This window comes from Rhinolophus sinicus, linkage group LG04 (assembly GCF_036562045.2).
Source record: "Rhinolophus sinicus isolate RSC01 linkage group LG04, ASM3656204v1, whole genome shotgun sequence".
In the NCBI taxonomy this organism is placed as follows: domain Eukaryota; kingdom Metazoa; phylum Chordata; class Mammalia; order Chiroptera; family Rhinolophidae; genus Rhinolophus; species Rhinolophus sinicus.
The window spans coordinates 171,504,445-171,529,196 of NC_133754.1; the positions used below are offsets into that span (position 1 = coordinate 171,504,445).

General features: G+C 52.2%; 1 protein-coding gene across 7 annotated transcripts in view; it reads left to right on the forward strand.

Moving 5' to 3' along the window:
- COL27A1 (collagen type XXVII alpha 1 chain) overlaps window positions 1–24,752 on the forward strand; it is a 135,696-nt gene that overhangs the window by 38,433 nt on the left and 72,511 nt on the right. For all 7 annotated transcript variants that reach the window (XR_002139439.2, XM_019754574.2, XM_019754573.2 and 4 more), the window contains 7 exons: window positions 4,789–4,833; window positions 5,449–5,502; window positions 5,936–5,980; window positions 8,934–8,987; window positions 9,897–9,941; window positions 18,688–18,741; window positions 20,969–21,013. Coding sequence is in view for 6 of the 7 variants with exons in the window: in XM_019754574.2 (XP_019610133.2) it covers window positions 4,789–4,833; window positions 5,449–5,502; window positions 5,936–5,980; window positions 8,934–8,987; window positions 9,897–9,941; window positions 18,688–18,741; window positions 20,969–21,013 (342 nt within the window). In the remaining variant the exon portion in view is untranslated. The remainder of the gene's footprint in view (window positions 1–4,788; window positions 4,834–5,448; window positions 5,503–5,935; window positions 5,981–8,933; window positions 8,988–9,896; window positions 9,942–18,687; window positions 18,742–20,968; window positions 21,014–24,752) is intronic.

Below are 24,752 nucleotides of genomic sequence, written 5' to 3' on the forward strand. Positions count from 1 at the left end.
ATGCCGCCTGCTTCCATTGGCTGTCTAAACTCTCTTAGCACTCAGTACGTCTCCTTCATTCCACTTAATATGTGTTTGATACCCATAACCTCTTCTAGAAGGTAGGGAGTGAGTTTGTTTTGTTCACCAGAGTACTCTTTATGTCTAACACAGGATCTGGCTCGTCTTTGGGGCTCAGCAAACCTTTGTTGAATGAATGAACAATGGGATGAATGAATGAGCCATACAGAAATTGTACCTTCCTGCCCTGACCTGCCTCGGGTACCCACTGAGCAGAGTTCAGCATCAGATGCCTGGCTGTGCTGTGATGGACTGTGCTTTTGGACAAGCCACACATTCAGAATTCTGTCATTTCTGAGCCAACAGGATGCTTTGAGAGCATAGCTGGGGAAATAAAGGTCCAGGAGGGGCAGGAACTTGCCCAGTATCATGTAATGGGCCACCCTACCTCTTGGCATCTGTTTCATCTTCGCTGATCCTTTCTGTTAAATGGGGCTCTTTGTCCTGTTGACTGTCCCATGTGGCTCGTGGGCTGTAAGGTGGTAAGGAAGTATCATGGAGCACTAAGCAAGTATGGTGAGTTCCATTTTACTGCAAGAGAAGCCAGGACCTCGTATAGGCTGAGGTGGAGCCTGGGTGAACATGTGGGTCCCCACGACCCTCAGGCAAGGACAAGACCCCCCTCCCCTCTCTGCCCAAATCTCAAATAGCATCCCAGCCAACAGGGAGACTGTCTGCAGCAACAGTGAGGTGATGTCTGGTTTCTCCTTGTGCATTGTAAGCAATGATTAATCTGGCTCCCAAACCAAAATATAGACCGAGCTCTATTATAAACACGGGTCCTGTGGAGACCCGCCTGCTGGGCAGCTAGAGGCCCCTTGCAGACTCCATGGTCCCTGGAGCTCTCCTGAAGTATCTGATCTCCCCTAGTGCCACTCAGACACTGATCACACATGGGGAAATCACTGCCCATGGGTCCACCTTGTGGTCAGTGCCCACCCCATAATTGCTGGGCCCTGGGAGAAGATAATGGTTTAGAATCTTCCAGGTCCTGGGGCCCTGTCATTTGAAGCTATTTGGCTGGCCCTAGTTTGGTAAACACTGTTAAGGTACGTCCAGGGAGCGTACAAACCTCCTGCCCACCCCACCCAATGCCGTGGCTGCACTCACAGTCAGCTGCTCTTGTCCAGCCAGGAGAAATGTATCTTCAAGCCCCTTCAGGGTCCACTGGTTGGGAAAGACCTAGGAATCACAGCCTTCTGGACCAAGCACAGCCCCGCAAGTCTAAAGTCCTGGGGAACAGTCCAAGCTTGCCTATAACTTTCTAAGTAACCTTGGGCAAGTCCCTTCCATTCTCTGAGCCTGCTTCTCAGTCTGTTAAATGAGAAAGGAGGTTGTCAAATTGATGGCTTAGGTCCCTCCCAACTCAGACACGCCAGGGTTCTGTGACCATCTTCTGCTCCAAAATGCTGTAGTGATCTGTACGCTCTGTCCTGGGAAGGTGGATCTGTAAGGGGTCTTTCCCTGGGTGGCTCTGGGTCTTCTAGGCAGGCCTCAGTATGTCTTCTCCGTGAGTTGGTGATTAAGGATACAGGGATTGGAGTCACAGCCTGGCACTGCCCTTAGGAAGCTGTGTGGCCTCAGGAAAATCACTTTACCTCTCTGAGCCTTAGTTTCCTCATCTGGCAAGTAATTCCTTCCTCCCCAGGGTGAATCCAAGGGGCTGATGAGCTGATGTATTTAAGGCTTTAGTGCCGAGCCAGGCATAGGGCACGCCACTGTCCAAGTTCCTGATGATCATTTGTTTCCTTTTAGCTGTGTCCTGAGTAAAGGGTTTACTTGAAATTTCCTCCTGGGATTTCACTGGCCACACTTCACTGCTAAAGTATTGGTTCCCAGCAGATTTCTTCATGGCTACAGAGGAAGCCCACAGAGTGGGTGATGCTCAGGGGCTCCCTGGCCGCCTTTCATGCTTCTCTTGGGACCCTTGCTCGTTATTTCATTGGCTCTTTGCTGCAACCCCTTATGGCAGACAGAGGAGGGCAGAGTGAGACTCAGAGAGGGCAATCTCCTGTGTCGAGTCACACAGCCTAGAGCTCAAGCCTTGATTCATCTCTTCATGGAAAGACTTTGCTGCTTCTTCCTCATCTGCAAGCTCTAAGTGGAGAAAGAAAATAATGGCACTTATATGCATCACGTCACGATCCATCTCTGCTCAAAACCCTCTGTGGTTTCCCATTTTGTTACTGTCCAGCATGCTCTGCTGCTTCTTCTCTGACTGCTCCTGCTCCTCGCTATCTCACCCCTCATTCTTTCTGCTCCAGTCACGTAGGCCTCATTCTCCCTCGAACCCACCTGAGAGTGTTCTTGCCTCAGGGCTTTTGCACCTACTCTTCCCTCGGCCTGGAAGGCCTTTGTCCAGAGAGCCAGCCCCCATGTGCAGCTCCCTCACCTCATTCATCAACTCAGAGCAACCATCCATGCCTGCCCACCTGCCGTCACACCATCCCCAGCACTGCCGCTCTCTGTCCTCTAACTCTGCTCACCTTTCTTCAAGGCACTGGTCACTACCACATATTACCTCTTTGTTAAATTTTATTTTGAATTATGGTAAAAACAAACAAACAAACAAACATCAAATTTAGTATCCTAACCACGTTTAAGTGTACAGTTCAGTGGTGTTAAGTACATTCACATTGTTGTGTGACCGAGCTCCAGAACTTGTTCCTCTCGTGAACCTGAAACTCTACCCATGAAAACAACTGCTCCCCATTCCCCCCTCCCTCAAACAATATCCTTCATGTTTACTTGTTTTATATGTCCTTAATTGGAGTCTAAACTCCATTAAGGCAAAGGATGTCGTCTCGTTCATCCCATACGTAGAATGGAGCTAATGCATACAAGTTCAATAAATGTTTGCTGAATGAATGAATGAAATAGGAAGATCATGATGATAATAGCAGCGAGTCTTTACAGGTCCCTGGAATTCAACGCCAGATACTGTGCTAACTGCTTTACACACATTATATCAGGCAATTCATGTGCCAATCCTTACATCCTCAATTTACAAAAGCTGAAACCGAGGCTTACCGAGGTGATGACAATGGCCCCGGGTCAACAGCCAGCCAACAGTGAAGCAGGAGAGGAGCCCAGAGCAATCTGAAACATGTTGCATACCTGCTGCTGGCTGTGGCCTGTGCCTCAGTTTGCCTACTGGGGAAAACAGCACACGCCGCACGTCAAAGAATCTCACCCAGCCATGTTGAATCCGGCTCGTCGGCCCTGGATTGAGATGCATTCATGTCGCTCAGTTGTCTGAGGCATGAGTAGGTGCAGAAGGAATGCTTGTAAACTCCCCAAATCTCCTAGGTCAAACCGACTCTGCTGTTTATAATTAAGAGTCTCGCTTCCTGGGGGTTCGCGGGTGTGCTGAGCACGTGTGCCTCTGTGTTTGTGTGTGTGCATATCTGCACATGCCCAGGATGTCTGTGAGGCTCTCTGTGTGGCCTCAGGTGTCCGAAGGACCCTTGGTGAGTGTGAGACCCCTGGTCCTTAGCAATGGCACTTGGAGTAAGTGGTTCAGTTCTCTGAGACTCAGTTGTCTCCTCTGTAAAATGGAGGTGATAATCCTTACCCACCCTCTTCTGTCTGCTGCAAGGGCTCCAGGAGGTCATGTAGGTGTTGTCCTGGGCAAGCAGCCGTGCCTGGAGGGGTCTGCAGTCATCATGCGTGTATACTCTACAGCCTTGTGTATCACCCTCTGAGGAAGCCTTAGGACTCTAATTCTCAAGCATCAGAGTGGAAAGGGCTCAGAGTTCTAACGCCCTCATTTGAGGTCCAGAGAAAGAAGGGTGGTAACCTACCCAGCGTTGCCCCGTAAGTCACACATGGTATCTGAGCCAAGCCCAGGGCTCCTTGTGTAGGAGGCTGTAACCAAGATCAGTGTGGCCGCCCTGTCTGATATGGGAGCCCTCTGCTCAGCTTTATTTCACAACAGCCCTAAGCTGATAGAAGCTTGAAGTCTGGGATTTCCCTTTGGAGAGCTCCTAACTCTTATGAAGCGTTTCAGGGGTCGTCCCCAATGCTATCTGAAAGCACACACTCATTTTGATTCTCTTGACCTAGGGACCTGGCCTTGGACAATGGTAGTTTGGCCATAGAGACAGAGGGTCAAGGTTGGTGCTGGGTTGTTGCCAGATTCCTTCTCCATCAGGCAGTTGGGTGGCTTCTGTTCCCCTGGAATAGTTGCTGGGACCAATGAGAGGAAGGGAGGCAGCTATTTTGGTTAATATATTTGCTCATTATATGTGAGATCTTTTCTGATAGGGGTTTACTCAGAAGGGACAGGTCCCGACAGGAGGTTCCAGCATCACAGGGTGACTGAGCATATCCCAGACCTTAAGGTCCTAATCGGTCCTCTCACTCTTGGAGAAATCCCTCTACCTGGGCTTCTGACGGTCTCACTCTCTCTCTGGATTTGGAAAGAATGGTTAGGGTACAGCATCACTCCATCACAGTTGCCATGTCTCAGTTCAGCTCAGAAACCCTGCCCAAGAGGGAACAGCTCCTCTGATGCTCCTGGTCTAAGAACCTTCGTAGCAGAGAGGAAACCATAGGAAGTCGCTAACCCTTATATACATGGACCCAATCAGCAAGTATTTATGGAACACGTGCTGCATCCCTGCCATGGTGCCTGCAGTGCTGAAAAGGCCGGCAGGGCACCTGGGCCTCTGCGATCCACAGGCCCAGATGTGTCTTCCTGGCCTGATGCGGCTCCTTCCCCCACAGGGACACAAAGGCTATCCTGGACCAGCGGGGCACCCCGGAGAACAGGTGAGGGCCACGGCCTCAGCCCCACCCTGCTTGCTGTCCCACACTCCAGCCCCTGCCTGTCTCTGGCCTCCTCCCCGGGCCCTGCTCCATGAGTAAGCCCCAGAGCCAGGCGGTTCTGCATCCCATCCTGCTGGGGCCCCCACCCCACCCACCTCTCCCCCAGCCACATGTGCTTGAAAGAGCTGGAGTGCACGCCGGCCCAGCATTGGCATGAGCCGCTCAGCTTCGGTTAGAGTCATGAATAGCTGGCCTGTTCCCGGCGATGTTAGGGGATATTATACACGCCGCCACGGGGTTTGCAGGAATTTTGGCTGCCCTGGCCCAAATCAAACAGCAGCGGCTGCCAGCGTGGGAGAGCCAGCCAGGCCTCCTCAGTGCTTTCTTATTCCTGGGCTGCCAGCACAGGGGGTTTTGTCCCCCTGAGCTGGTCTGACCGGTTTCGCAGAGGGGTGGGCTTAGGGGCCCAGCAGGCCAGTGGCTTCCCCTTCCTCCCATTTCATCTCACATTCCGTCCCTTCTCTTTGTCCATTGTAAGCCCCAGTCCCCCACTGCATCCCAGACCTGGAGCTGGGCAGGGTCTCTCCTTTCCTCATGTTTCTGTTCATTCCTTTGCAGGGGCGGCCGGGACCTGAGGGCAGTCCAGGGGCCAAAGGTTACCCTGGCAGGCAGGTGCAGTATATGGCTTCTGGAAGCTCTGTGGCCATGTGGTGTGGAGATGGCCACAGGTGCCCCCAGGGAGAGGGAGGTAGTGGGCTGGGGGACAAAGAGCTGTACCTGCCAGGTGGGCCCTGAAGAAAGGGCTGTTCAGGGGGCTGGACCAAGGCAGTAGGGAAAGGATGCTCAGTAAGAGAACAGAAAAAAAAGAGGAGCTCTGGTGCTGTAGGGGTGGGGCTCCAGAGGCTCCTCCCACCCAGTCTTCCCCCTAAGCCACCTCCCTGGGACCCTGGGGTAGCTGGTGGCTCAGTTTGAAGACTATGAGTCTAACCCACTACTATTCTAGAGGGGACAGCTGAGGCCCAAAGGAGACAGGACTCAGCCTGGGTTATTGGCAGCAGGTAGAATGTCTCCAAATGTCCTTGCCCCTCTGTCTCTTATGTTTCAGGGATTACCTGGACCTGTAGGAGACCCTGGCCCCAAAGGCAGCCGGGTAAGTGGGCCTTGGCAAGTGCCATACAGGCGGGGCCCTGGCTGGGCATTACCTGTTCCTGCAGTGGGCCTGAGAGTGATCAGGGCTGGAAGGCCTCCAGCCAGTGTCTGTAGCGGGACTGGGGCCGAGACCCTCCCACCTGAATGCTTCCTGGAGAGCAGAGTGGCAGCAGGAGGGCCAGACAATGGGGAACTCATGAGCCAGACTTGGTCCCCATGGCTGGGCAGACTGGGCAGCAAAGAGTCTACTGTTGGCTCAGCAACAGTCCAGCTGCTACAATCAGGCATTTGCTTGCCATGTGCCCCAGCACATCCCAAGCGCTGGGAATCAAAGCCAGGCCACTTCATCTGTCACTGGAATCCTCAGAGACGTCTCTGCTGCTTCTGACTGAGGGCTAGGGGACCACCCTTTTGGGAAGGCAGTGGTGCCTGATGGATCAATGCTGCCCAGGCCTGAAGGTGGATCGTGTATCTGCCCTCCCCTTTCTTCAAGGCCCCTGGAGCAAACCCTGAGTAGCCAGCAGCCTTAGTTTGCCCATCTTTACAATGGAGTAATATCCATTCTACCTCTAGCATGGATATGGGGATACTAGGAGTTTGGAAGCAAGTAGCGCTGAGGAGGGGCTGCCAGGTAGGGGCTCCCAAGTGGACTATGGGGTGGTGAGGAAGATTCTGGGCAAATTAAATGGAAGTAAATGGAGTTTTGAAGACTAAGAAATGATCTGATAGAATTCTGTCTTCTACATCCAAGGAAACTGGGTAATGGTCGGGACCCGATAGCTGTTTATACTGCACAGCTAAGGTAGAGCTGGGATGAGGCCCAGGGGTCTTGAGGGCTGCATTCATTGCCTCTCACAGAATGCTCAGCAAGTGGCTTGCACAGTCCTCGGTCAGGCCAGGTCGGTGTGACGTGTCCTCCACTCCTGAGCCAAAGCTATTTACGGCCACAGTCTCGGCCCTAATCCCAGGAGCTGACAGGCGGCTGTTAGGAGAGCATCTGGGAGGTGGGCAAGGGGGTGGGTAGGCACGTTCCCCAGGAAATGGTGGTGATGATGATGGTGGTGGTGGTGGTGGTGGTGGTATGCAGGGGCCCCAGACGCTCCTGTCTTACGATGTTGAGCCTCCCTCCTTACTTGAGCTGTTTCCATTAGCTGTGGCCCCAGGGGGGCCTCCTGAACCCAGGAAAAGGTCTTCTCAGTTCAGCCCCAGGGTCTCTGATCTGCCAGGACAAGAGGCATGAGACAGGCTAATGACATCTGGGGCTGCTTGATGTCTGCCATGCTGGTGGCAGCTTGAGGCTACATGTGGGGAGGGAGCTGGTCTGGCCCCAGCATACCCCTCTCCAGGGTCACAGAGCCTTGAGCAGCCTGGGTGAACAAGGGCTGCTCCAGCTGCCCTCCCAACCCTGCCATCACCGGCCTCGTGTTTATGAAGTAGGCAGAGTGAGGCTTTGGGATCAGGACAACTGGCTTTGAGACACGCTCTGCCATTAACCAACTGTGGGATCTCGGGCAAGTTGCTGGACCTCTCTGAGCCCATTTCTCACCTGTAAATCTGGGTTATAAGCCCTGCTGGGAAGGACCAGCAAATGTCACTTGTTAAGATGACAAGTATTATCACACTGGGTGCCGAGAAGGAGTCTTCGTGACCTCTTGACCTTCTAGGGAAGGACAGATGGTTGTAAGCTTGAGTTGGTTGCTTGTTTGTGGGAGGCAATATAGCAGGGTGATTAGGAGCCTGGCCTGGGAGTCAGATGACTTGAATTCAGATATCAGGTCTACCATATTCTAGCTGTGTGACCCTGGGTGAGTCACTTCACCTCTCTGGGCTTAAATGTTTGCACGTCTTCAGGGGCTGACTAATAATACCTACTTTCTGGGGGTGTGGTGAAGATGCAGGAAGCATATTAATGCATGCGGAGCATTAAGAACCAGGCTTGACACATAGTTTGTGCACAGTAAATGTTATCGTTATTTTAAAGTTATTCCACAAACATCTAGAGAGTGCAGTTAGTGACAGGAGCCCTGGACTAGGTCCCTGCTCTTTGAGAAGTTGCCAGGCAAACGAGGACGTGAAACATGGATACAGAGAGTGAAGATACAGTGTAAAAAAGGGTAAATCCTATTAACTGAGATGCAAACATGGGGCTGGGATAGAAGGAGGAGATAACTTCTGGCTCAGGGCGTCGAGGCTGCTTGCCAGGGGAGAGAGCACTAGAGCTGGGCTTGGAAGGATTTGATCTGCAGTCTTGGGGGTGGGAAGAGTGTAGCGAGCAGAGCGTGAATAGAGGCTGGCAGGCAGAGGCTCAGGTGTATTCTGGAGCAGCGGACTCCACCCCTAAGGAGCTATATCCCTTTATCTCCAGAACCTTAGCTTCTGTTGTCTGTGCAGCAAGGGTTTGACACCCAATCTGCAGGGTCCTTGGACGGGTTGAATACAGTGGCACACCCGTGTTTGTCAGGACATCAGCAGGCTGGGATGGCAGCTGCTGTTATTGCCAGCAGTCAGACGGCCAGGGGTGGATGTGAGCCCCATGTCCTGGGCCTGCGAGGCCTAGGAGGAGGCATTGCATAAACCACAGGCGCCCGCCTGCCACTGTGCCTGGGGGTGGGTAGGACTTGGGGCCACTCTAGCATCTAACCCGGCCGAGAGCTTCCTTCCCGCAGGTCCCGGAGCCCCCGATGCGGGGCGGGCCTCTCCCCGCGAGCGCCCGCGCCCTTCCCTGGCGTGAGGGTATGTGCCTTTGGACTACATCGTGGAAGCCAGCACCATGCAGTCCATGGGCATATACACTTGCCTCAAGGCCTATGTCGTCGAGGAGCCACTGGAACTGCCGTTGCCATCAGCCAGGAAGAGGAGCCAGGGCGTGGGAGGGCAGCAAGGGGATGGATAGGTCGGGCCAGCCACACCCCACCACTCGGCCCCTCTGAACCCCCCAACCTGCTCTTTCCTAGGGCTACATTGGACTCCCAGGGCTCTTCGGCCTTCCAGGGTCTGATGGCGAGCGAGTGAGTATGCTTTCTTTGTTTACCTCTTACCCACACCACCCATCCCCTCTGCCAGGTGCCAGCCTGGAGAAGTCGTGGAATACCTTCTGGACAGGTGCCCTTGAGTTGAATAGGAGTCCACTAAGGGGACAAGGCAAAGCCATTGCCTTCCAGGCATAGGGAACAGAGTGTGCAAAGTCAGGGACGTAGGAGAACTTGGCACGTTCAGCAGTCAGCATAGTCCAAATGCTGAGTGTGAGGTTGGGCGAGGAGGAGACTCGGCTGACCAAGCACCTGGGCAGTTATACAGCGCTCAGGGGCCGGCGTCAGGACGGGGACTCTGTTCTGAGAGCACGGGGAACGAACGTCTGAAGGGCTTTCAGCAAATGAGAAGGGTTTCAGATCGAGTGTCTGCAAACCCCAGCCTGTGGTCTAGATCCCACCTGTCATCTGGTTTGGTAGTTTTGTTGAACACAGCCATGCTCCTTTGTATCTGCACTGTCTATGGCTGCTTCTGTTCTCAGCACAGAGCTGAGTAATTATGACAGAGACTGTATGACCCACAGGCCTCTGGACCTTCCTCTTCATGCCCGCCCAGCCAGAGACCATATGTGGGAACTCAACTGGAACCTCACCAACAAGCTGAGTATAGGGAATCTTAGGAAAGCAGGACGAGCACTTATTGAGCACCTGCTGAATACCAGGAACATGGGCTGCTCTCCTTAGGCATCTCCCCAGCTCAGGTCTATGCAGACCCCCCAACCCTGTACAGTGCACGGACCATCTATCCACTGTGCCCATAACTGGCATCTACTGTGTATGTGGCCTAGATGCTGAGCCCTTGGTGACTTCCTCTTGTGGGTGGCTCTGGGGCTGGTTGTCCTCTGCTGAAATCCTGTCTTGACCTGTTTCTCATCTCTTCCTCTACAGGGCGTGCCTGGTGTTCCTGGCAAGAGGGGCAAGATGGGTAGGCCGGTAAAGATTTTCCGTGTCTATTATGCAGACTCTATGGGGGAACCCGACCTCCCACTGGCCATGCTGCCCTGTCCATCTTGGGTCTGGGCATTCTCCACTTGCTTCTCTCTGCTCGGCCATCGCTCTGCTTTGAGTGTGTGGGCCGGCATGTGGGGCTGTCTGGGCCTTGTGTCCTGCTGTCAGAACACTGAGTGGCTGCTTCCTGGCTGAGGCTGGGGCTCCTGTGGGCTCTCTGGGCCCCCTGGGATGGAGCCTGTGCACCAAATGGCTCTGCAGTGCACTTCTGTGGGGTGGGGGTGGAGGGTTTCTGCTGTTTGGGTCACTAGTGTCCATGCTGGGAGGGGAGGGCCTGCTCAGACTGGGGGATCTTGGCTAGACCGGGTGTCGGGGCTCCTAACTCAGAACATTCAGTGTCTGTATTGTCTTGGTCTCACCAGTTTCACCCATGCACACACAGGACCAGAGGGCAGTGGGGTGCTGGGCAGACCCACAGCAGGCATGACCACAAGAAGGGCTCACCAGTAACCCCCAATCCACCCACTTTGTCCATGACTCTCCATCATGGTAGGAAATTGTTTTTTCCATTGTTTGGGCATCAGCAAGGCAGGAAGAGAAAGCCAAGGCACAGAGAGATTAAGTAACTTGCCCATGGTTTCACAATGAGTAAACAATGGAGCCAGGATTGTAACTCGGTTATCTGCAGAGCCCTCTGATATCAGTGATGGCTCAGGTTCACTGGTGGGTGATAATACCATAAAAGTGGATTCCCTAGAATTTTTGCCTAGGGGAAAAGTCATTCATTCCAATGATCTCATTATTTGCAAGGGGACACTGAGGCTCTGAGAGGCAGAATGACATTTCCAGGGTCCCCTGCCTGGCTGAGGGAGACCCAGGACTGTAACAGGTATATTTCTTTCAGGCCCTCCCCCCTTTGGTGGCTTAAAGCTCTCTGCCACTGCCTTGCAAGTCAATGCCTAGACTTGGAACCATCATCAGCTCTGAGTCTGGGCCTCCTTTGCTTGTGGTTGATGGAGAAGGGATTGTGGGGACATTCGAACTTGAGAGGCAGCTGGGAGGGAGCTGGGAGCACACAAGGGCGGCCAAAAGGGGGTTGTCTGTGATTCTGGGGTTGACTGCATGTTCACAGGCACCTACCTTACCTGTTGCAGGGTATGGATCTGGGCCCTCTGGGGGCCGAGTGAGGGATACAAAAAAAGGCAAGATCTAGGTCCTTGGTGCAAGGAGCTGACGGGGCATCTCACCCTCAGACCTAGACCCCTCTGTGGCTGACAGCCCCTCTGTGCCCTGAAGTCTAACAGCTGATACCTAGGTCTGGGCAGGGAGCAGCACCTGATGCTCTGGCTTCAGGCAAAGACTGGAATCCCCAAGGGCTGGGCTGGCATTTGGATCTGCTTCTCCGTCCAGATGACCGTGGACAAGGAGATTCTTTCATTCATGCATCATTCGTTCATTCGTTCAATGAATATTGAGTGTGCACTGTGGGTCAGGCAATGTGCTTGGTGCTGAGCAGTGAACAAGAGACAAAGTTTCCATTCTTAGGGGCAGACAGACAGGCGATGATTGAATGGGAGGATGAAGAATGAATGACTGACTGTCAGGTGACGCTGAGTATTAAGGTAGAGTAAGGTAGGGGGACAGTGAGTATTTGGGGTAAGGGCTGATGAATGAATTGGTCCAGGAAGACCTCACCTTTTGAGAAACCTGAATGAGGTGAGGATAGGAGCCCTGTGGCTCTTTGGGGAAGAGCCCTTTAGGTTGAGGCCACCTCCAGAGCCACCTGTGGAGGATTTGCTCCGACTCCGTCCTGGGAGCCTCACAGAGGGCCCGGCACTGCCCCTTTATAGATGAGGACGTTGAGTCTCGGCGGGTGAATGACTTGGCCAAGGTCTTATGGTTTCTGAGAGTCAAAGTGGGGTTAGAATGCCGTAGCCGGAACTTTCACCTCTTGCCCCAGAGTGTAGCTGTTTAGAGCATGGCTTCTGGAGTCTCCTGAGCGTGGAGGAGGCAAGACTCGTGAAACCCTCGGCATGCCATGGCTTCTCCGTCGGCCACAGCAAGGAATGTCAACAGGGCTGCAGCTGACCCGTACTCTACACCTCCCATCTCCCTCTCCTACTCCCAGGGGCCCCTTCATCTGCCCTCTCCCTGTACTTGTTTTCTTCTTGGATCTGAAAGCCTCCTGCTCATGGCCAGGAAGCCATCATGGATCTGAGGTGCTCAGCACCATTTTCCCATCTATGTGTAGACAAGGCCACTCATTTGTTTCTCATTCAACGAAATATTTATTGAGAACCTACTACGTGCCGGGTGCTGAGGATAGCACTGTAGCCAAAATAGACCCCTCTCCAAAAGCAGCATTTATTGAGCCCTTTTACCTGCATGATATTTAAACTACATGTGATTCTCCCACTGATTCTTTGAGGTGAAATTGATTAGACCCATTTTTCAGATAAGGAAACCGAGGCTTAGACAGCTAAAGCCATTTGCCCAGCGCCCTCCAATGCCTTGCTGGACTTAAACCCCTATTACTGACCACTTGTCTCTGCTCCCTTGCTCCATACCTTTAAGTTCCTAAGATTCCAAGCTCCATGATGGGGGTGTTCCCTGGCATTGGGGTGTCACATGGGTGGCAGGAAACTCCCTCCCTTCAGCCAAACAGGCTTATGGCTGTGCAGTACCCCCAAGGGCCATGAAAATCCTCTTGACTCTGGTCCAGCTGCTATGGCCAGCAAATGGGCAGGGTCTGCACTGGATATGATTGAATATGTACGGAATAGGACTTCATATCAGCCAGTCCCTATGGCTTTGTCTCTGCCGGGCCTCCAGTGAGATGTGCCCTTGGTCCACACACTCCCTGAGTCGACTTTAGGGCCATCCCCCTATTGCCAGGGTTCCCCAGCCCTTGATCTGGCTGGTGGGGTTGGGGGGCTCTTTCTCTGGATGGGTTTTCCTCTTGTCCAAATTTTGAGCCAGGTGATTTTTAGGCACTTATTAACAAGAAGAAATGTCAGGAGAATGAGCTGCTATCTCTCATGCCACATAGCAGCTGGCCTCATATCTGGCAGGCCTGTTGATAATTTTGCTGTAGTCCACCTCTCTCCAGCAAGCGAAACCTCAGGCCCATACACGCAGCCTCCTCTCTGTCAGGTTTGGAAGGAGGATGTGTGAGTCTTGTTGATGGGAGCTGAGAGAGACAGTGGAGGTAAGAGCATATCAGAGCTGCAGGAACCTTAGTGATGAGCTGGACCAACCACTTTGTCAGGCAGATAAGCAGACATAGCTCAGCGAGGCCAGTAAGTTGCCCAAGGTCACACAGTAAGTCGGTGGCAGAGTCAGAACTTGAACCCAGGACCCTGGCTTGTTAGTATACAGTACTCCCCACATCACTTCTCTTCTTCTCTCTGTGCTCATATCTTTAACCTCCAAAGGAAAGCTTAGCCTACAGTTCTCATCTCTGCCTCACATCACCTGCTGGAAAGGGGAGTGTGTTGTGGTTTCCTGAGGAAAGGTCTAGATATAAGATGTTACAAACTTGGCTAGAGGTGAAAGGGTTTCTCCTAGGCTGCCCTGGCTTGTTCGGGGTACGGCACAGTGACACAGTTGGGGGCTGAGCCATGCCTCCTAACAAAGGGTCTCTCACAGGGGACACTTGTCACTCTGTGAATTCACTGTCAAGCTGCTGGAATGCCTGGCCAGGCCAGCCACTGCTCACAGATCCTCTCATGGTCTCTGGCCAGACCTGCCAAGGCTGGTCTTGTGTAGTGAGTCAGATGGGCAGACCCTAGAGCTTAGAGCTGGGAAGGCCCAGCCCTGGCTCCTACTTCCTCGGTGTGTGGCTTAGGGACACCTGGGACTTGCCCAAGGCTGCACACCCATCCAGGGCAGGACAGGGCTTCTAACATGGTGCATTTTGGTTTCAAGCTCAGAGCTCTTTCCCATTCTCAGACTGTGGGGAGCAGGGAGGAAACTGACAGAGACTTCATGTTTCCAAGTGGGGAAACTGAAGCAAAAACAGATGAACGTGTTAACTGTGGTCGTTCTGTGAGCTGGGGATATGGTACCCAGTGTCCCCAACTTGAGCTACAGCTGTCCCAGGGCTGTTGGTGACCCTGGAATCCTGGTGAGAACTCTACCTGCCTATCTCCTCCTTGTTCCCTGAGGTGGCTCTTGGGTGGCTTCCTTAGATTTCAAAAGGGCAGGGTGAAAACACAGCATCGTGAGGAAAGTGTGCAGGGAACCTCTAGGGGTCTTTGCATGTCAGCACACCTGGAGTGTACACATCTTTTAGAAAAGAATATGGGTTGCTTCAAATGCAGTGGGAAAGGTACAGGTGAGACTTATGCAGGAACTTCCTGACTTTGGAGAATTTAAGCGTTGTCAAGAGGTCTCCAAGATCCTTCTGCGGGCTCTTACTAGAAGTTAACACGTTGCGTACGGCAGGGTTTAAATCCCTCATACCCGTCTGTTCCGGCAGGTTTTTAAAAGAAACTACTTTAAAATACACTCTTCTCTTTAAAGAGTAAATGCTTCTATGTCATTTATTATTTTTCTATAAATAATAGATTCTACAAATAAATTATTCTATAAATTATTCTATAAATAATTATTCTACAAATAATTCAATAAAATATGCAAAGTAAAAAGAGTCAACAGTAAAAACGAGAATTCTCCTTAACGCATGGCTCAGAAAAAAACGAAGATTCTCGTGATCCGTACGCAACGTGTTAAGTATTCCCACTGTTGGCGCAAAGCCTAACCAGCAGGGGAAGGAACATTTGAGTTTGCCAGGGACTGGATTACAAGCATCTCATCTCTTCTTCAGCCCATCTCTGCAGGTGAGTTGGGCATGACCGACCATTTTGCAGGCCAGGGAGCTGAGCCTTCGAGACATTAGCAGGACTTCTGATCCTGGAGGGCACATGTTCCTCCTACAGCCCACTTTCTGGAGCAGACTCTTGGGGTAGACAGTGCCTGAGGCAGGGGAGGGGAGGGGACGGCCCTCAGAGGCCCCCTCAGCCCTCAGCATCCTGCCGTGGATGTGGTGACGAGAACAGTCCCTGTCTTCACTTCTATTCTGAACTGCTCCAGCCATGAGAGAATGTGGAGTCTTGTCTCAGGGCTCGGGTCTGTCTCCTTCTGGGCCTTGTTCTGCTCAAAGTACGAGGCGTGCAGTTCCCCAGCGGGGCCTGACCTGGGGAAGTGGCGAGACCACGTGGCTGGGGCCCTGGCAGGGAGCCGAGCTCATTGCTTGGGCCTCGGGCCAGCCTGCTGCAGCCAGGAACTTGGGCCCGTGGAGGAAGGTCCTGCTGCTGGCTGGGCTGAGAGCGTACACCAGGCACAAGCAGGAGTGGCCAGACGGAGGGCAGTCGGCAGGGTGGAAGTGAGGCCACATGTCTAGCTTGGTGGCTGCCTCTGAGATCCAGAGGGCAAAGCCTCAGGGGCCCCGGGGCGAGTGTCGGAAATGGGATACGTGCTGAGTAGTAGAGGGATGAGGCAAGCTAGTGGGGTGATGCAGCCTTGGTTATGTTCTGGGCTCCAGTCTACCCATGGGGGCAATGAGGTGCTGAATGTCAGGAACTGCTAGGGTCTTTCTATCTCAGACCACTTGTGACTGTTCCAATCAAAGATTTGTTCCAGCACTTTTAAAGTGCCTATCTTTTTTCCCCCCAACTGTTGTGCTCTTAATTACAAATCCTAGATTCCGAGAGGACATCTGTTTGACTCCTCTGAAGGACGGGAGAGTGAAGGTAGAGATAGGGGCTCGGTTCTGAGACCACCAAACATGCACCAGCAGAATGAGTACTCAGCGTCAGTCATGCCATTCCCTCTTGTACATTAGCACAGGGTTCTCATGAGCCCTTTGAGAGACCCCAGGCCTGCTATAGTCCATTCTATGTATTCAGTGTCCAGTCATCGCTAGGAGAGCAGGTGTTGGAGTCAGACTGCCTGGGTTCAGATCCCAGCCCAGCTATTCCTTAGCTGTGTGACTTTGGACAAGTTCTCTAACCTCTCTGGACCTCAGCCTCCTCCTCTCTAAAATGGGGCCAATAATAGGACTTATCTCACTGAGTTGTTAGAGCTTGATGTTACTGTCATTCTTATCATCTCACTGTCATCACCCACTGGCTATACCCAGGCGGCTGCATTTTGTCTGCAGAAGTGCCTCCCTTTCGGATCTCACCATTTCGATGGTCTCTGCCTTGTTATACGTCAGAGCTGTGCTCTCACTTTGCTGCTGCCTCCATGTGCCGGCAACGGCTCACCCTCTGTGTGACATCTCAGCTCACCCTCAGTACTCCCCATTGCACAGCAGAGAAAACTGAGACTCAGAGAGGCTGGTAGGTTGTGGAACCAGGGCTGGTATGGGGTTGCTTCGGTTCCAAAGCCTCACTGGGGCAGCTGGCCTGACAGCTAGGACTTAGAGAAGTCCTTGAATGAGCTTGGAGTGGCCTCTACATGCAGACCCATGGGTTTGAGACCTGTCTGGTGGCTGCCGCGTGTGAATATATTGGGCATGGCAGCCAGGAACAGAGCCCGGGGAATGCTGTCAAGGTCTCCATCTTGCCCCGGGCTGGGTGGCATTCATGCACCAAGGGGATAGGATAGGCTCCTTTCTCTCAGACCTTGTCTAGGGGTTGGGCCAAGCTGCGGGGTTCTTAGAGTTCACACCCCCGCCCCTCAGCCTGAGCAAGACAGACAGTGAGGGTCTGTCCAAAGTCACACAACCAAACTGGAGGCAAGCCAGGGTGTCTCTGGGCTGTCTCCAGAGGCTGGATTGGAAACCAGAGCACGGACTTCCCAAGTCCTGCCCCTTGTGGGCCATGTAGTGTCACCCAGGTGCCCAGCTGGACAGCACCCCCTTGGCCCCTGAGTAGTTGTCCTCCTCTCCTGCCAGGCCCCCAACCCCAACCTCCAAAAGTAGAGACAGGAACTCAATGCCTTCAGAAGCCCCCCTGGCCATAGCCCCCCTGGCTGCTGTCTCCTGCCCCAGAAGGTGAGAGGGATCTACCTTACAGCGTGACAAAATGGGCTGCATTGGGATGAGGTTGGAATTTTCCCGGGGAGACCTAAGGATGTGGGGAGAGGAATCTTAGGTAGGGTCAGATGTACACCCCCTCTCCCCCCAACAAAGACTTGACCTGGAAGTGGGCCTGTGTACGTGCATGGGCGTGTATACACACACACACACACACACACACCTCTGCCACTCTCTGAAACCAGTTAGGCACATTCTATCAGCTTCTGCATTCCAGGATTTGCCCATGTGCTGCGCATATGAACATGGCAGAGTCCATAGAGGTGGGACCTGGGCTCAGCTCTGCCATAGATTTGCTCCCTGGCCTTGGCCAAGTGACATTTTCTCTCTAAGATTCAATTTCCCTACCTGTTATATGGGACCAATAACATTCCCCTCAAGGGTGGATATCAAAGGCAAATGAAGTTTTGCATGGAAAGTGACGGGCCTCGTCCAAATCTCTTTAATATGTCCTCATTTCCTCCTTTGGGTGTCTGAATGAAGCCCCACCTCCTAGAGGGTCAATGTCAACCCCTGCCCTTCTGATCCAACAGGGCTTCCTGACAGAGGGATTTGAGGGGAGTAGGATTGGTGGGCAGGGTAAGACAAAGGCCTTGGACGCATACACCTTTCAAGGTCACATCTCAACCAGTACAGACTTTGTAATTGGTTTGGGTTTTGATTTTAGGTTTAATCTATTGGATTCCCCCAGTAGACTTAGAAACCAGAAACAAATTACCCTCCATGAAGAATCGTTACTGTTTGAACAGCTCAGGCATCCACTTGGTCAGAAAAGTATGTGCTTTGTTTTTTATTAAATTTCCCCGAAAAAACAAAAACAAAGCACAATGATTTGAATTCAAGGAGAGGGGAGAACAGGTTTCCCTAAATTCCAAGCTTGAATATTTTTTATTCCTTTTGAAGCAGAATGGATTTGTCCCCCTGCAATGCCAGAGGCATCCCCACAGCTGATGTTTTTCCAGCTGCCAGTCTCCCCAAAGACTATGGAGTGGGGTCAGGGACAGGGTGAGAGTCCAGACCTGCCTGGGGCGAGCAGCCTGGTCTCTCTCTGAGTTGCGGAAACTCACCTGTGGCAACAATGCTGATGTTCACCAGTGGTGTAACTTTGTATGACCTTGACACTTACCCTTTCAGATTCTCATTTTCTTTATCTGTAAAATAGAGACCATGATTCCACAGGGTGGCTTTTGAAGAGCATGTCACGATCCTAGAAGCTCGGAGCTGGAAAATGTCACACGGTCTTTCCTTCTTTGACCAGTAGGGAAACAGACCCCATGGGTGAAAGGGATCCTGGTATAACTCTCAGCAAGTTGGAGCTGGTCCAGGCCTAGACCCAGCTCTTGACCCCCCACTCCATCAGGACCAGGCCTCAGAGGGGGAGATTGGCATTTCCATGCTGGGGAGCTGGGTACCAGTTTCTTTTCAGAGACTCTGAGGAGATTAGAAAAGGGCTCACTGGCCGTGTGCCTCTCCACAGCAGCCAGTCCTTGAAAAGTTCTTTAGGTGGGGTGCTTGTTGAGGGCACGGGGTGTCCCAGGATCCCACTGCCTGCCCACATCCCACAGCCAAGGATTAAGGCTGCATGGACCAGTCCTTGTGTCATTCTCCTCCAATGGGGGAGGGGATCTGGATCAAAGCCACCCACTGGTGTAAGCATTAATAGGTGTTTGTTCTCTCTTGTGCCCTCAGGGGTTTCCTGGAGATTTTGGGGAAAGAGGCCCACCAGGACTGGATGGAAACCCTGTAAGTATTTCAAGTCTTTGGGAACAGGAACAAGTTTCAGAACAAACACACCGCAGGCTTTAGCAGCCCAAGCTTTGGGATCAGACAGACTGAGTCAAATCCCAGCCCTGCCACCTACTAACTGGTTACTCTGGGATGAATTGCATGCCTTCTCTGAACTGCAGGCTCCTACCTATTGTGGATATCCTGTGTTTCCCCCCCCCCCCTCAGGAGAGCCCCCCCGGCCCTGAGCCCTTGGTCCCAAAGTCCCAGGCTGTGCCCCATTCCCAAGAATTTAGAAAGGTTCATGGGTCACTCCCCACTGGGGAAGCCAGGGCTACTGCCATCTTACAAAGTGCCAGAAATATTTATGGGACTGCAGTGGCCTGGGGGAGCCGATGGTTTGCAGGCCCTTTATGGAGAGAAGAGCCGAGTTCTAAAGAAATCTCCAGCACAGTCATGTTTATAGATTTTGTAAATAATCGTAGGCCCATCGAGGAGCCAGGTCAGCCTGCCCTGGGGAGCTGAGCCCGCCTTTCCCTTCCTGTCCCAGTCTCGGGCTTGGCGGGAAAGGAAACCTGGGGGTGCAGACTATGTCCAGAGCTCCTTGGGACAACTGCCATGTTCCCCCATCTCTCCTTGGGACTTCCCTCCTGAGCAGCTGTGCCAGCTGTGCTTCCGGCAGAGGTAGCTGCTGGATCTGTAATGAGCACTTGATTATGTGCTCATTTCAATTCTACAGACGCTCCCTGAGCCTGACCCATCTGAAGCTGACTCCTGGGCTCCCTTGCAGGCTGAAGTGCTCAGAGCCGGGTGGACCTGGGTTTGAATCCTGCTGCACTACTTGTCAGGCGTGGCAGCTTGGACAAACCAGTTCACCTCTCTGCATCTCAGTGTTCTTCTCTGTAAATCAGGGGGATTATTAGAGTGTTGGCCTCAGAGGACTGTAGTGAGAATGAAATGAGAGAGGGCTGGGAAGGGGTTCGGCCCATGACAAGTGTTCAGTGGATGGAACGGTCACAAATAGTAGGTAATAACGGGGCACAGTTCCTACTCCCAAGGAGCTCCCAGGGAGGTCCCAGGTCCTGTGGAGGAGGGAGAGAGGAGTGGGGAAGACTCTTGGGAAGGGTGACATTAGACCTGGGATGAGGAAAGAGGTGAGGAGACATTCCAGGTGGAGGAAGGGACACCCGCAAGGTTGGGAAACCAGTCTTTCCTTCAGTACATCTGTCATTGGATTAACCACAATATGCGATGCCATCCTGGAAGGCCCCTTGGGATGGGGCAGGGATGTCCTTCTACTCATGGCCTAGAAGAGCAGAAGGAGGGTCTGATGTGTGCTCCCAGCTCTGCTACACAGCTGTTGAGTGACCTTGGACAAGTCACTTCCCTTCCCTGAGCCTCGGTTCCCTCATGTTACAGCCAAGGCTGCTTCTCACCTCCTCCTTGTCTTCTTTTCACCTGAGCAGCCCCGGGATTTCGTAGTGAAGGAAGATAAACGCCTTGGAGGTTATTGGCAATTCTCATTGATAATCACCGTTTCTAGAGTCCCCTATCTTTACTCATGCTTTTGCATTTTGAACTTGATCCAAACCCCTCTACTTGTCTTTTCTGGTGCAAACAATTGAAGGTCCATTTTTAGAGATGAGGAAAGACAAACTTGCCCACTGCCACACACGGCCACATCCGACTCTCAGGCAAGAGCTCTTCCAGCATCTCAGAGGCCCTGGGAGGCGGAAAGCTGTGAGCCTTCTTTCAGTGGTGGGGGCAGTTTTCTAAGGCTCCCCCACCTTGCCTTCTGGCTGAGAGAGGGAGGCTGGCCTAGTGGCTCTCAGCTTGGAGCCTTCACCACTGTGTGATTTGTTTGCGTTTGACCTTAGACAAATCCCGTAACCTCTCAAGCTTTAGTTTTGCCATCTGTAGAGTGGGGGTGAAATGAGTTCTGGGTCAAGCATCCTGTACATCTTTATTACTGTGTCAGGATTCTGCCCATTCTTTCACACTCACCATCGGAAGATACTGGATTTGAAAATCCAAACTCCCCATTTTGCAGAAGTGGAAAGCTGATGGCAGAGGAGGCAAGGGTCTCGTCCAAACTTCAGGCCATACTCAGGAGTGTCACAGGTCAACAACAAGGAATGGTCAACTCGAAGGATTCCACCAGGCACCCACGAGGAGGGTGGCATGGAGGGACTGGCTCCAGAGGGAAACAGGGCAACTAACCACCTTGGTCTCTCTCTATTTGCAGGGAGAACTGGGCCTGCCAGGGCCCCCAGGAGTCCCCGGCCTCATTGTAAGTACACAGATATTTGGGGAGGGAGAGGGCCAGGAGGCAGGGTGTGGGGAGCAGGCCATAGGTCCTGCTGGAAAGGTCCCTCTCTTACCAAACACCAGGAGGAGCTGGGGAACCAGGACAGACCAGTCTGAGCAGGGGGCTGAGGGAGGAAAGCCATTCCGTGTGACCTCAGGTGCATCATCTACCGTCTCTGAGCACTTTTCTCCATTAGTTAAATGGGGTTGGGGGCTGGGAGCATGAGACTGCTAGTGTCCTTTCACACCTGTTGCCTGTTCATTGCTCTGGGAGGAGGTGTAGGCAGGTGATAGCATGCCCATTCAATAAGTGAGGAGCTTCAGGTCCAGAGGAAGGAAGTGACTGGCAGAGGAGCTGAGACTCCGGGCCACATTGGGCAGTCTTCTCCATCCTTTTCTTCAGAGCATTGGCTTTGGAGCCAGACCACCTGAGTTCAAGTCTCAGTTCTACCGCATCCTGGCTGTGTGACCTGGGACAAGTAACTGATCCTCTCTGAGCCTAGTTAGTCATCTGTAAAATGGGGATGATAAAATCCTCTTGGGTGGTTGTGAGGATTACTTGAGGCATCATTTGTACAGTTCTTGACACAGGGTCTAACACTCAGTAAGTGTGCAATTTAATGGGAAGTATTTTTATATTAATTACTGTTTTTTACCTACTGATGTGCCCGGGGTGGAGAGAGGTCTGTACACAGGGAGGTGAGAGGCAGTCTGACCTCTGACTCCATCCAGGTTGGGGTAGGCCTCGTGGCGTGGTTCTGTTAGCTCAAACCAGGGTTCCCTGTTGGGCCTTCAGAGGGTGGGCCTTGACCTTGGGTCCAGCCCCAAAAGCCAGTGAAAGGCCCGCGCCTGGGAAATGACTCTAGAAGCTTCTCTAGGGTCTGATGTCCCCTCTGCTCTGTCCCTCTGTCTCATTCCTCATGAGTTTTGAGTCTGGGGGGCCGTGGAGGGATACAAGCAGACGGTTCTGACAAATGGACTACCAGCTTCAGCCAGTCCAGCAACTGTGCTGAGAAATTCTGTTTAGAGGGAGGCTGGACCCTCTGTTTCCTGGGTTGGAGGGGGGACAGCGGCATCGTTCTGGGGAGGCCAGTTATGGGAAGAGGGCCCAGAGGCCCTCCTCAGTGGCAATGTGCTCCTCAGGTGGGTAAAAGCAGAGCCTGAGCAGGTGGAGATAGAGGGTCAGATCAACCTGTGTCTGAATCCTGGTCTCCCCTCCTTCTGGCCATGTGGTCTTCAGTTATGGCCTTGCTTTCTTGTACCTCAGGGACCCCCTCTGTAAGAGGGAATCCTTGTACCCACTCCAGTGAAGACCACAGATTCACACAGTCCAGTCCAGTTTCATGGCTAAGGGCAGTTCCTGGAACCAGATCGCCTGGGTTCAAGCTCTCCCACTCATTTAATTGCAATTCTGAGCAGATTTCTTCACCTCTTTGTACCTCATTTCTTCATTTGTAAAATAGGGATATTATTAGTACCTAACTTGGAGGAGTGTGGTTGAGAATTTAAAGAAACTATTACATGTAAAGTATCTAGTACACAGTAAGCACTCAAGAACTACTAGTTATAATAATAATAGTTGTTGTCGATGATGATTTTATACATAAGACATTTTGTGCCTGGTAGCAGCTGTCTAGATCGCTGCATTGAGAAAGATTTTCAAGTCACACTGGAACTGAGTTAGCGAGGATGCTGTGATTGATTAGTGATGCCTGCCTTGGCTTGGGATGTGGACATGTCAACACATGAGTCATAACATTTGTCATCCCTGATGTCCTTTGCTGACTGAGCACCTTGTTTGGTACAGGGCACTGACCTAGATGCTTTGGAAAAAAGAAATCTGTGCACTGTGAGTTAGAGAACCTGACTTCCAGGGGACTTCCCAAGTCTTCTAGTCTAATCTTCTTTAAGCTCAGCAAGGGTCCCTTCTGGAGCATCGTGGTCATGTGGTCATGAAACTCCAACGCGGACACCCTGGTGCTCGATGCTCCCTCCTCTGGGGGCCCAGTGCATTCTCACAGAGCTCTCATTATACACACTTTCCTTTGTATTGAGCCCAAGTCATCGCCCTGTCCTCGGAGAGGCTGTTTCAGATGTAAAGATGGTCATTAGCTGTTCTTCCCAAGGCTCCATACTCCGGCTATATGATCCCGATCCCTAAAGCTTTTCTGAAGGGATGTTTACATATCCTGGCTGTCATCCTTGGCACATATTTCTATTTGTCATTGTCCTGGCATCCACTAAGCTGGCTCCTGAGAGGGGCAAGAATATTGCTTGGCCAAATACACACAGATTCTGGAGACTGCTATCCCAGCCCTGGGCCCTCCTGACTCTTTATAGAGCACGTGCCTACCTGTGCTCCCCTTTCTCTTCACAGTTAGCCTTGCCAGATAAAATACAAGACGCCCAGTGAAATTTGAATTTCAGATGCAATATTTAGAACACATTTATACTAAAATATCATTCATTGTTTATCTGACATTCAAATTTAACTGGGCAGTCTATATTTTTATTTGCTCATTCTGGTAACCCTATCCACAGTATTTCTTAGGAGAATCCCATTTGGCAAATGGGAAAACTGAGGCCCTTGGTCAAGGTCACACACAAGGCAGGAGAGGATGGAGACATGTTAGGAGGCCATGTCTCCCAACTCCTAATCCAGGCCAATCCTCTTCCCACTCCCGTACGAGGGGCTCTTAGCCAGGGTTGAGCCCTGGGCATCGCAGCACGTCTTAGATGCTGTACCCCCTTGTGATGGCCCTTTCCAAAAAGCTGATGAGTTCCTTCTCATGCCTCACCCTTGCCCTGTGTCTCTCTTTGTGCTATTTTAAAATCCCCTTTGCTGCCAAGGTGACATTACCTTTCTCCTTGTGCCTCAGGGGTCACAAGGCTGGACCTGAACCCACCAAGTCACTGCCGTGCCCCAAGCCAGAGTCCTCTCCAACCCAAGGCACCCATTCTCACCGTGGGGTTTTGGGAACAGCAGCCTCTATGCCTGGGGCAAAAGTCTCCTCCCCAAAGAGTGGGAGACAAAAGGAATTTTCTAACTAGGAGTTAAAGGAGGGAGATCGACTGAGTCACCTTCGGTTTCCCAGAGGATGTGGCTTTTTAGCTGAGCAAATGGGAATTCCATATATTGATAATCATTTCAGTGGAGATTCAGATTTATTCAATGCCTTCTGTCAAGTCAGCTGAAGCAATTTGCATGCAGACTGAAGCCCGGAACTTCCCTGGTCCCCGGGGTCTTTGCAGCCCAGCCGGGAGGAAGGGCGTGAGAGGACAGACTAACATTTACAGAGCGTCTGTCTGCTCTGTGTGTGCTTGACATACATTAGGCTGTGGGAGCCTCGAGATACTTGAGGCAGGAGGCGGGCTGCGGCAGGCTGGTCACCAAGATGGGGGGGCTGGGGCCCGAGGTCACCAGCTAGGGACTTGCAACCCAGGCTTGTGTGGCCTCCTGCAGCCTCTGAGGCGAGACTGCCGTGAGTAATTGAAACCCTTTGGCTGGCCCTCAAGAAAAGTGTGCCTCATTCCAGAATCTGCTCAACAAAGAAGATTTCTGTCTTTTTAATTTTGAGTGGCACAGAGGGAATTTTGGCTCCTCCATTTACTGAGACCCAAAGAATATGTGATCTTGCCAACCCCCAGCAAGTAGGATATAGTGCACCATATTCTGTCACTAAGTGATCACCCGGCTTTGTTTCCTTGTCTGTAAAGCAAGG